This window comes from Phalaenopsis equestris, unplaced genomic scaffold, assembly GCF_001263595.1.
Source record: "Phalaenopsis equestris unplaced genomic scaffold, ASM126359v1 Scaffold000878, whole genome shotgun sequence".
Lineage (NCBI taxonomy): Eukaryota > Viridiplantae > Streptophyta > Magnoliopsida > Asparagales > Orchidaceae > Phalaenopsis > Phalaenopsis equestris.
In genome coordinates, this window is record NW_018165318.1 from 624,577 (window position 1) to 637,582 (window position 13,006).

The following is a 13,006-nucleotide window of genomic DNA, read 5'->3' on the forward strand; positions in this document are numbered from 1 at the left end:
CACGTAGGTCATAGTTTGTCATGTAGCCAGCAGTAGATAGCCTTGAGGAGAGAACTTCATGAGTAGAGAAAGCCGTCGTATTCTGAGTATGGTGTCTGTAAGAAGCTTTTTCAGGGAGTTACCAAATCATTTATGCATCATTATTCATGATCTCATGTTGGAAGCATGTTGTTACACTGTATGCGACCCACATTGTTGCACAATAATCAAGATAATGTGCTGCTCCATCAGACGTTTCGTTACTCTGCAACATACACTAAGATTTTGTAGTGTATGTTGTGATTTCACAAAAGCTTTCATTACAAAGAGCAGAGGGAGCCCTACAATGGTCAATGACGACCGACGATCAACGACTGATGAGCAGTGGTCGGTTTCATTGCAGGTGCTGTGAGCCACATACGCCATAAGTGATCACATAATTCATAATAGTGAGCCGCAATAATGTCTGTAGGTCAAAGATGTCGAAGTTGGGAGCTATATGAGCTGTGAGCCACATTGGCGTAATTAGATGTGTAGCCCCTAGTAGAGAGCTTCAAAGAAAGGACTTCAAGAGTTCGAAGAAAATCACAGTATTCTATGTATGTCAGTTCTAAATAATTATTATAAGGACTTAATACCAGATCTTTGATAAGAAGTATTTTATGATATTGTATTAGAAGTATATTGTTACAATATATGCGGAGTACGTCTTAGTTCAAAATTCAGGATGATGCACCGCTTCGTCGAGTGTTTAGTTGCTCTGCAATGTATGCCGAAATTTCGTAATGTACATCATGATTTCGCAAGGGGATTTGTTGGAAAGAGTATAGGCGGTCAACAATGGTCGATAACTACTAGTGAGCGATAGTCGATGGTAATCAGAAACGTCAAGAAGCTGGTGAGTTTTGTTGGACCCTCAGTGTAAAACATCGGACTTTAGCTAATTCTCCTCACGACCCAGTTCCGATCTTAGTCCTCTCGTTATTAAGGGAGTAAGGCTCTATTTATAGGATACATGAGAGACCTCACTGCAAATAAATAAGGAATTTAGACCACTTTATCAGACAATCCGAAGATATTTCTTTGATGGGCGACATTTGGTGGGCATTTAAGGACCTTAACGATGTCAAAATTGAGTGATATAAGCGCTCGTTGGATTTGTCTCATTGATACGTTTGATTCGACTATAAGCTTGTCAGATTTGGAATCCACACGACATTTCAATTAGCCACTCAAAGCTTATAAAATTGGTTTAATGGCTTAATTTAAGCTTGATTTGACTTGAATTGGAACAATTTTTCATCATTTTGTTTGTCCCGTTGAGCTAGTCAGTTTGACTGTAAGTTCGTTGAAATCGAAGTTGTGGATAATTTGTAATTGGAGTTTGATAATTTCTTGCTTAAAAGATGCTTCGAGATTCATGTTAATCGTCTCGAGATTCATGTCAAATGATAAATTTTGTTGATGACATATCACTATGCATTTTGCTTCAGTTGTGATAAAAAATTAGAAAAATGCACATATGTACCAGACAATTTTTATTTATTACAATATCTCCATAATTTAATATTTACACTTATAAAACTTTGGTGTCATAAACCTATGCATGAACATGTATATTTCACTTTTAAAAGATAATGATTGTAGTATTTTCTTATGTGGTATTAAAGATTTGAGTGATATACATGTAAATATAAATGTTTAGGTATTAAATATGTAACACATAAGACTTGTGTGGTATGTATGTAAATGCCCCAAATTTTTTTAATTTTTCTTTATTTGGTTTACTCCATACCACTAATACTCTTAACTAAACATCCTCTCAATGTATTTAGAATTCGCTCAATCCAAGCAAATTTTAATAAGCCATGCACGCTAAGCTTTATCTGCTGCCATCGATCATTGTTGTATGTTGTTGCTTGTCATTGTCCACTATTGCCCGACATTGCTTGCCACAATTGACCAATGCCCACTGCCAGACAAAGTTAATTAGTGTTACTGGTTGCATGTCGTCATCATTTACAGACAGGGTTGTAAGTGAACCAATGCACTAGATGAAAGACTCGAACTTGACTCAATTAAGACTCTACCATGATCGGTCAAATTAGTGAATAAACAAACTTGAACAATTTTTTAAAACTTGAATGTAGCATGAACAAAATAGAACTTATTCATTCATGCTTATAAACAAACTCGTTTGTTGTTTAACAAATAACTTGTTAAATATTCAATATTAAACTCGAATATAACTCGTACCATATATGATGCATTATTTATATAAAATTTAATTAGTTAGATTTTGTTTATTTATCAATTTAATAGTAATATATTACTATGTCAATAATACTTTTAGATTAATTCTTAATTATATATTTATTTTATTATTAACTATTAACTATTTGAAAATTGACTTGATGAAATTCTAAAAGTGAACGTCACTTTTTTTCATCCTTTTTTATTATGTTTGATCTTAATGTCTTTTTTTTTTCTGGATTTTTTCTACAATTGATGAATGGTTGCACATTAAAAGGTAATTTATAATACTAATTCACTTAAATTTTTTTGCTCTTGTTTCAATATTGTTTTCTCTACATTAGATGATATCATGTGGGTTAGTTCATTTGCTTATAAAACTTATTTAATTGTTTCTTATTTAGTTTTGTAAAAAATTTAATTATATTTTTTTATATAAAAATCAAGATGCTCGTTAGAATTTTTAGCTCATTTAAATACATGTTCACATGTCATAAACAAATCAAGTTTAAACATTGAAAATTTTAAACAAGTTTAACTTGAACAATATTTTAAAGCTCGACATAAGCTCAAGCTAAACATGAACAACGTATAATCGTACCAAGCCAAGAACAAATTATAATATACTTAGCTTGATTACAACCCTTGTTGTAGTCAAATTAAGTCCAACAACTATAAACAATCCTAAATATGCTTAGGATTGGCGATCAAGTACGGGATGAAGACATAAAGTCCTATTATGAAGGTTAATTTTGAATCAGTGACTAGGGATTCTCTCCAAAAGACTCCTGAACTCTATATCTCAAATCATAAACTCAATGGTCATAACTTTCTCTAATTGTCAAAATCCATATTTATGTACATTTGTTGTAAAAGGAAAGATGATCATCTCATGGGGGAGGGCATAGTTCATGAGATCACTGACTCCACCACCACACATGGAAGAATTGAGAGCATATGGCTATGTCTTGGCTATATAATGACCACTAAAGTGGGAGAGAATTTTTTACTCTACAAAAAGACCAAAGTAATATGAGATGCTACAAGAGAAACATATTCCAACACTGAGAAAATTGTAGAGTTATTTGAGATTGAAACTAAGCTTCATAACTTTTGTTAAGGAGAGCTTAAGTATCACACAATACTTCAACACCTTGATAAAGTATTGGCTACAATTGCATATGTTTGATACATGTGTATGAAATATCCACATGATGCCACATTACTTAAATCCATCATCGAGAAGAAAGGAACTACCATACTACAAGTAGGATTAACTCAGGAATTAGATTATGTGAGAGGAGGATCATGAGAATAAAGCCTCTTTCATCTACTCGAGAAGCCTTTGCTAAATATATGAGAGAAGAGAGCAAAAAGTAGCTGATGCTGACTAGAAATGGGTGTTTACCAAGTGCTAAAAACTTGGCCTTGTGCAATTATAATTATTTCCATTACTCAAACCAAAAAAAGAATTGCCCCACATGTGTATTGTAAGATGATTGTTCATTTCAAAGATGTGTTGGAAACTTCATGGAAAGCCTATAGACGGGAAACTTGGATAGGGAATGAAAGGTCAAAAGAAAAGGACTAATGCTACTACCACATGCAAGGATCTTTGAAATTCTAGTCTCTCATATATCTTCCCTTTCCACCCTTCTCATAAGTCATACCAGATTAAAAAGTGGTGTTGAGAAAGTGCAGAACAATCATTAAGTTATATATGATTAAGAAAAAGAAAGGTGCAAAACTCAATATAAAAGACATCTACAAAATTGTCCAAAAGAGCTAGAAAAAGGATCAGTGCAAATCATTATGGATAAACCAACACCTAAATTTGAATATGAGAAGTGGGTGCAAACTTGAATAATGATCATGCTAAATAAAGGAGATTACATCCTATATAATCATAATTCATGAGTTATAACTCATTTTTACAAAATTTATAATTGATATATTATTAAATGTGATCAGATTTTTAAAATTATTTATTGAATTTTTTATATGAAAATCAAGATACTTGTTTGAATTTAACTCGTTTATTAGCTTGTTTAAATGTTGTTTTACTTGTCATATACAGATCAGTTCAAACATTAAAAGTTTTAAAGAAGTCTAACTTGAACAATATATGAAAGTTCAACATAAAATCAAGCCGAACACGAACAACTTATAATTAATACCAAGCCAAGTCCGAACTATGATATACTCGACTCGACTCAACTCGATTACAACCCTATTGAGGCATAAAAGAGTCAAGCCAAGCTCGATGAAATACCAAATAAGAAATACAGGATGAAACCACACATAAAATAAAATAATCAAATGTTGCATCTCTCATTAAAAAAGATATGTAAACTCACCAAAGCTAAAATAAAAAAGTAAGCCACAAAGATTTCTCTAAGATAGAGGATCAAACTCCAAATAATTTTTATTCATTCCAGTGCTCTTTCTTTATATATATTTATAAGTAATATGGAAGTTAGGGAATGCAAATGATAATCAAACTAATACTAAATGCATCTTGGAATTTATTTTGAGCTTTATTATTCCAAACTAAAACTCAACTTTCTTTAATTCCATTAACAAAGTTGTAAGAAATTGAACAGCCCTCTAAAAAATGAATGTTCATGTTTGTTTTGACTTGCATTTTGATAACATAACAAAAATGAGTTGATAGTACAATTGTGAGACAATGGACCCAACTTAGATTAAGATCTTATCTCACATTATAGTTCTTACAATTTTATCATTCCTATATTATAAATAACATTCTTCTCGAATCCAAACGAAAAACAACAAAAAAAAAACAAATAACAAAACACAATAAAATATCATGAAATCAATATCCACCAAGAATTATGGATCTAAGTATTGGTCTGTGTCCAACCTATCTTGTGAGAGGTATAATGTCAATGTTTATCAATTCAAAGAGCTCCCAAATGATTGAGAGATTATTTATCCACATAGAATTAGATTAAATTCCACATCAAATAACTAAAAAATATATTGAAATAAAAATGATAAGTGATTAGCTCTCATCATCAACATATTAATATAACTTCAATCCCCTTTATGAGAAACATTTCTTAAAAAGAAGGGTTTTCATGTGAAAACTTAAAAAAAAAACTTTATGTTATTTATAATTATTTTCAAATAAATAAATATATATATATATATATATATATATATATATATATATATATTTGCCACATGAAAGAAATATTAGTATGTAATGGTAAGGCTATGGGTGATTTGGGATGGCCCCACACTCCCCTATCTTTGTTACATTTTATGAATATTGCCTAACAAAAGGTAAGGGTGTCAACTCATATTAACATTTCAAGTTTAAATTTAACACGAACATACTTAATATAATTATGACCCATTTATTATGGGGAAATTTGATTTTGCATAACTCATGATGGATAACATTTAACAATGTTAAATACACTAGCCTGTGTTTTAATCATCATGATAGTGATTGGTACAACTAAGTGCAATTGCAATAGCCATAACACAACATATTACAAGGAAAGTATACTAAAGTAATCTAAAAACTATGACACAATAAAGAGCCATCACAGTAACTATGAAAACATTTTATTATACAAGCATTACATTAAATCCAAAACAATAAAAAATCACAATGACAAAAATTATATCATCATATTCTTCTAGTATGAATTACATAAAAGAGAGGTAACATACAACTATAACACAGCCAAATGCAATTTAAGAGATAGTACAACATCAACAATAGAATATCATAAAATCAATGTCATTGTGATGTGTTATAGCCCCATTGAGAACACATACATAACACGACATAAACAAACTAAGAAGTTGGCAATAGTAGCAGTCCTTTAGAATTTATACGTGATCATGTGCACCTTCCAGTATATATTCTATTTGCAATCCTTTGATCAACATCTGACATTATCAATAAAATAAATAAATTTAGAATCACATTAAAACTAATAAAAAAATTATAATTATTAAGATTTAAATAGAACTTAGAAGAATGAACGGAAATACGAGATTAAATTTCCAATTATACAAATCAAAACAATAAAACCAAACAAAGACCTAAAGCCAATTTTGAGTAACTCAAACAAGACATATCTAACATATTTATTATACATAATAAAGTCAACCTGACCCGAACAACTTGATCAAAATTCTGATTTCGAGTTTGTAATTCCATAATCTCTGGTAAAGGATAAAGCCAGAATTTTGTAACATTTACCTTGTATTATAGATCGTTCTAGTTATGCAAGTCCTCATGATTTTTTACTTTCATGTATTTTTCTGAAAAAAAATAAAAAAAAAACTTGTTATGTCGCTTAGACTCTTATGAGCTTCGTTGCCATTTTTTATTTGAGGGCAGAACTTTATACAACTATAAGATAAATTTCACCCTATCATCATAATTATTGTTAGCATTCAACCATTCAATGTACTTCAAATGTTAAAAAGCAATAACATAAATAGTTGAGAAGAATTATAGTTAGAAAATCAATATTTCAACCACTAAACATCATAATGATCTATGTGTATTCTACCAATTTGCGATTCAATTTCCCTAGCCTTTTTTTATTATTTTTCAAATGTTGTTGTACTCTACTCGCCACCATGATTTTCGAATACTCATTTTTTTCTAATGAAAATTATTGAATTTTATTAAATAACCAAAAAAACAAACCCACCAAACTTTTAAAAAATCTACACTAAGAGTCTGTTTAGGGCAGGGCTATAGTAGCGGTGTAGTGTCACGCCATATTTTCAGGTATTTGGCAACTGCCTTTTTTGTTTTGTTTTTCAAAAACTATGCCAATAAGCTGAGTTTTGAATCCTGGCCTTGCTAATTACGTTGGGCGCCATAAAATTACGGTTTGACATTTTAAAAATAAAATAAATCTGTAATAACGATCACAACTTTTTAAATAACAGTTTCTTCTGCAACAGCTTCACAATATTTGAGGCAGGGCTATAGTAGCGGTGTGGTGTCGTGCCATATTTTCAGACATTTGGCAAATGTGTTTTCTGTTTTTTTTTTCAAAAGCTGAGTTTTGAATCCTGACCTTGCTAATTACGGTGGGAGCCGGAAAATTACGGTCTGATATTTTAAAAATAAAATAAACCTGTAATAATGATCACAACTTTTTAAATAACAGTTTCTTCTGCAACAGCTTCACAATATTTGGGGCAGGGCTATAGTAGCGGTGTGGTGTCCCGCCATTTTTTCAGGCATTTGGCAACTGTGTTTTTTGTTTTTTGTTTTAAAAAACTATGATAAGAAGCTGAGTTTAGAATCCTGACCTAGCTCATTACGATGGGAGTCAGAAAATTATGGTCTGACATTTTAAAAATAAAATAAATATGTAATAACGATCACAACTTTTTAAATAACAGTTTCTTCTGCAACAGCTTCACAATTATTTCTTCTGGAGCTCCTCCAAACAAACCCTTAAAAAAATATGTAGGTTCTACTTTATAATTGATTTAATGGTACTTATTATAAAGCTTTAATATCATTAGCACCTAATTTTGACATAAAATAACTTATCTTTTTTTTAAAAGAAATTAAAGGTCAACTTTCTGTTATTGTTGAGTAAAAAACTTTTTTACTTCTATTTTATTGAATCGAAATGGACCATTAAAGTAAGAAGCATTTACATACATAACAGCTAATTCTTACATATTTACATATCTAACACCTAAATTTTACCTTTTACATTATTCCACTCAAATGTTTTATATCACATCAAAGATGACACCGTTTTAACTCACAAAAAATGAAACACACATTTTCATGCATGGGTAACATGGCATGTAAGTAAAAATTGAAGTTTAGGTGTTAAACATGTAAATAAATAGGAATTGAGTGATATGTATATATATCTTAAAAGTAATTGGTGTAGTCTAGACTCAATTTCAGCTCATAACTTGTATGTTTCTGAATATTCTGAACTCATAAACTGATACATTCTGAGCGGGCCTTTACATACTATCATATATACCAAAATTTAATGTATCTACATATTTAAAACACAAATTTTCCTGTGTACTTATATAATAATTAAATCTCTTCATACAGATATTTAGCAGTGATTGAGACAATAGAGTATTATTATATAAGAAACGATTAAAATTAAAATGTTATATAATAGATATACCACTACATAAAAGTAATATGATATGTATGTATATCCCCCAACTTTGATTACCAAACCAGGAAATCATTTTCAGTAATTGTCAAAAACTTCACAGGCCAAAAAGTTGTTTTATATTTGGGGCGTTTACATACACGGCACACAATTCTTATGTATTTACATATCTCACAACTAAACTTATCATCTTTACACACATGACAATCAGATCTTTAAAACCACATAAAAAATAGCACTACTATCGCTCTTTAAAAGCGAATTACATCTTTTCATGCATAGGTTTAAAGCACCAAAGTGTATGTACGTAATTATGAAAATTTACGTGTGAGATATCAGATATGTAAATACATAAGAATTGTGCGCTAATTATGTAAATTTCCCTTCATATTTTTAACCATATGAAGTTGCAGACTAAGAATGCAGTGTTTCCAACATTCTACCAGGAGTGCATGCAGTTCAGATCAAGTTTCGACTTCTATAATGATCCCGCAAAATTTAAGGGGGGATGACTATCACGCAAGATTCATGTGGTGGAATGAGATCTTAATTTATCACACTTGATATTAAAAAATTTAAAAATTGAAGATAACTCTCTCAACTAAATGGGAGATTGTTGATTTGCACAAGATGGAAGATATTTGATTCACACAAGACAATGAAGAATGATCTCACAGATATGAAAAACAAGAGGTTGAGTTCTTTAAATTCAAATTTATTTGAAGCAGATGAATGGGGTCGTTTTTAAGAACCTAATTTTTTAGGGTCTTTCTTAGAAAGTCGCCTAAGAGTAGCAGATTGCCTCCTCCACTGATGGATAGGGACCTGAAAGAAGGAAAAGTAACACAAATCTTTCAGGGGGAAATAATCCAAAATATTAAAAAGAAAAGAAAACAGAAAGAGTACAATATACCGCTGGAAAACCGGCATAGTCTCCAGGTTCTCCGACATCCTTAGTCACACAGCTGTTTGCTGCGAGCCGGACCTGGCAGTAGTTTAAACCTTTAAAGAACAGTAAACTAAAGCAGAACAATAAATATCATTTACAACATATCCCCCAAAAGAAATTGTTAACTAATAACCAAAAAAAGAAGCTGGTCCAAAAAGAACTTACAAGAAATAGTACTCGACAAATGGCCAACTAGAAGTATTCACAAACAATTGACCAGACATATTTGAAAAATAGTGTATTAGCAATGCTCAATAGATAACCTACTAGCAGTAGTTGACAAGAAACCAACTTATAGTCTTCAAAAGAGGTACTAGATCAAGAAACTTGTTAAAAACTTGGCTACACGCCTACAACTTAGTTACAAAGAGTTGTTTGGCAACACAAGTGTTAGACTTATTCTCACCAATAAATATGTAGTCAATTTTCAGTTGTGAGACATGCAACTTTGTGATCAATCTAAAAAATGTAGAAACGTAATCAAGCCTTCAATCAATCTAGAAAGTTTAGACACTTAATCAAGAATGTAAAATCAAATTCCTTAAACTCTCACTCTCACTCTCTCATGCACATGTACTTCACTCAAATGTCTCAATCGGGTTTTCATTGTGACAATCTATGTCAGAGATCCAAGGTCGAAACCTCAGTTCAGCCCAATTAGTTCAATCCAAGATCCATAATCTTGGCTAATGTCCTCAAGCAACATACAATTAGATTCCACCAATAATCATGAATCCAATTAAAAATGGTTGAACTCTCTAAAAAAGTATAATAATTTTATGGGTAATTTACATTCGTAGTATAATATTTTTATGTATTTACAAACCTACCACTTAAATTTAAATATTTAAACACATAGTATTTTTGTTGCTTTAAAGTTATGAATGAAAAGGTGTATTTCACTTTTAAAAAAATGGTAATTGTCTATTTTTTATGTGATATTAAAGATTTCAGTGCTATGTGTATATAAAAATTTAGGTATGAGATATGTAAATACATAAGAATTGTGAGCCATGTATGTAGATGCATCTAATTTTATACAATAAATACATGCAGTTGTTAATAAGAAGTCAAACCTTTGAAGAAATAGTAACATGGTCCTTCACAGCTACCCGCCCAGCCAAAGTGCAATAATCTCCAATCCTATAATCCAGCACAATAATAAAGAAAGTCATGATATCTACAATAAGCCTAAGATGAAACCCACTTTTCTAATGGTTTCCAAAAGCCTCATAGCAGCAACAACAACAACAACAACAAAGCCTTAATCCCACTACGTGGGGTCGGCTACATGAATCATTTTTCTCCATTGCGTCCTATTTAGTGTCATATTTTCATTTAGTTCTAGTAAATTAAAATCATTTTTAATACAATAAGTTCTTCCTAGTCCTAGGTCTACCTCTGCCTTTCTTAACACAAGTCGAATTTCCAAAATCCTCATAAAAACAAAAAAAAAATCAACAACACAAAAAGAAAAAAAAAGGGGGCATTTACATACATACCACCTAATTCCTATTTATTCACATTTCTAACATTTAAACTTTATTTTTTACATTTATACCACCCAAATCTTTCATATCACACCAAATACGTAACTTCTAAAATTTGAAACACTTTTTAATGCATAGGGAAGGTGACATATATGTAAAACGTGAAATTTAGTTGTTAGATATGTTAATATATAGAGATTGAATGGTATGTATATGAATCTACCAAAAAAAAATAGATCATCAGTGGGATATATATATATATATATATATATATATATATATAAAAAAACTTACGTAACAGAACCAGCTATACCAACTTGTCCACACAGTATGCAACACTTCCCTATAACAGCATTATGACCTATCTGCAATAAAATCATTAAGAGAGAAATATCTAAAATTACAAATTCACAGAATAATTCAAATAAGAAAATCTCCATTTCTAGGATAAACATAACCTGGCACATTAATTCGTTAAAGCCCACCTGTACTAAGTTATCAATCTTGGTATAATCTCCTATAACAGTGTCTCTCCAGCTACAAGCAAAGTCAAATATAATGATTAATCCTTAAAACATGCAGTTTGATACAATAATTCATTGCTTAACAAGAATTAAAATCCACATTTTTTTTAGGAAAAAAACAATGGTGGGGAGACTACTACTGATGAAAATTATGTAAGCAAAGCAGTCAACAAAATAACATGCTAACCTTCCCCTATCAATACAAGAATTTGCACCAATCTCTACATGGTCTCCAATCCTGACGTAGAGCGACTGTAAACCCAGAACTTCAGGTATAAGTAATCGACATAATATGCTGAATGTGAAGATCATTTGAGGCTCTTAAACAACTAAAAATCATAATGAACATTCTTACTAGTTAAACGTCGGTAACAGCTTCATAGATCATAATAATTTAAGCTTGAAATTATCATTAGTTTTACCAGATATCAGAGAGATACAGTGCACATAAATATTATGCCATAAATATATAACTATTAGTGCTTGAAACTGTGAAACCGAAAAAAACTTGGAAGGCAGAAAAGGTGTGGTATGTCAAGGTATAGTAATCATCCCTGGTTTACCTCATCCATCCGTGGTCGCTATCGGTCACGATTTTTGTAGTATTAAGTGACTGGGTTCTTTTGTGTTATTTTCACAAAAATGTCTAAAGAATAAGCTACATAAACAATATATTGATTTTCCTCTCCAACAACGCCCTTGATGTCGTAGCATCGTCCTTCGTCAACGATAAATACTGATAAGTCCATCAATCCACACAGTTATCCATGTACCACTAGAAGATTCGGCAGCTACCGCAGCCCCCGCTTCTCCAGCGGAACTCCCGGCTAAGGGTTTACTCAGAATGCTACCAAGAACTCAGTCTCTTTGATTTCATAATCAGCAGTCTAAGAAGTCAAAATGAAAATCTAGAAAGATGAGATTGAATAGAAAGGGAATTCTCAATTCTCAAAAGCTTGGCAATTACACCTGTAATCAATTTCATTCTCAACCCAAAAGTTTAAAATTAAGATAAGAGTCAACAATGTTTATACAATTATATATCTTTCAACTTTCTGATGCGACATCATACACAAAAGCTCACACAACTTAATGATCTCCCCCTCACATGGAAACTCTCCATACTGACAATCACCGCCTCAGCCTTCTCAAACAAAAAATCATCAACATAAACTATCATAATAAGGAGACCACTCAAAAACATTGATTAGTTGTGAGAGTTCTGTTGAGAACCATAAACTACATGAACCACTTAATCCCAACCAAATCTTCGACTCTAATAACATTGGCTAGTTTACACCACCGGTCAAACCAATGAACAACTCAAAAGCTTAAGCCTGAATAAGGGCTAGCCACTTAAAAATTTATATACCATCATATTATTAAGCTATCTAAAGTGGGATTAAATCCAAAGCCTCGCATTCTTTAACAAACTGTTTTCATGAAGGTACCAATAATAATTTTCAATAATTCATTGAAGCATTGAATTAAGCTCTAGAGATGACAGTGCCTCATGCAATCCAACTCCAAATAAAAAAAATTTCCAAGGACCAATCATTGATATTAAAAGTATTTTACATCGTGCATGCCCTTAGTTTTAATAATTTTAAATAGAACAAATAGTTTTTATTTTGATATATATATATA

At 31.2% G+C, this 13,006-nt stretch overlaps 1 protein-coding gene across 3 annotated transcripts in view; it reads right to left on the reverse strand.

Annotated features, from left to right (window-relative positions):
- Nucleotides 1-5,963: 5,963 nt before the first annotated feature.
- The window catches only part of LOC110032161 (probable UDP-3-O-acylglucosamine N-acyltransferase 2, mitochondrial), a 16,176-nt gene continuing 9,133 nt past the window's right edge, over nucleotides 5,964-13,006 (reverse strand). The window contains exons 6-12 of one of the 3 annotated variants that reach the window (XM_020735696.1): nucleotides 11,547-11,611; nucleotides 11,321-11,372; nucleotides 11,130-11,200; nucleotides 10,422-10,488; nucleotides 9,310-9,381; nucleotides 9,149-9,221; nucleotides 5,964-6,159 (exon numbers count right to left, since the gene is read on the reverse strand). In XM_020735696.1, the coding sequence (XP_020591355.1) occupies nucleotides 6,110-6,159; nucleotides 9,149-9,221; nucleotides 9,310-9,381; nucleotides 10,422-10,488; nucleotides 11,130-11,200; nucleotides 11,321-11,372; nucleotides 11,547-11,611 (450 nt within the window). In that variant the 3' untranslated portion in view covers nucleotides 5,964-6,109. The remainder of the gene's footprint in view (nucleotides 6,160-9,148; nucleotides 9,222-9,309; nucleotides 9,382-10,421; nucleotides 10,489-11,129; nucleotides 11,201-11,320; nucleotides 11,373-11,546; nucleotides 11,612-13,006) is intronic. The other 2 variants (XM_020735693.1, XM_020735694.1) reach the window with 2 other exon arrangements.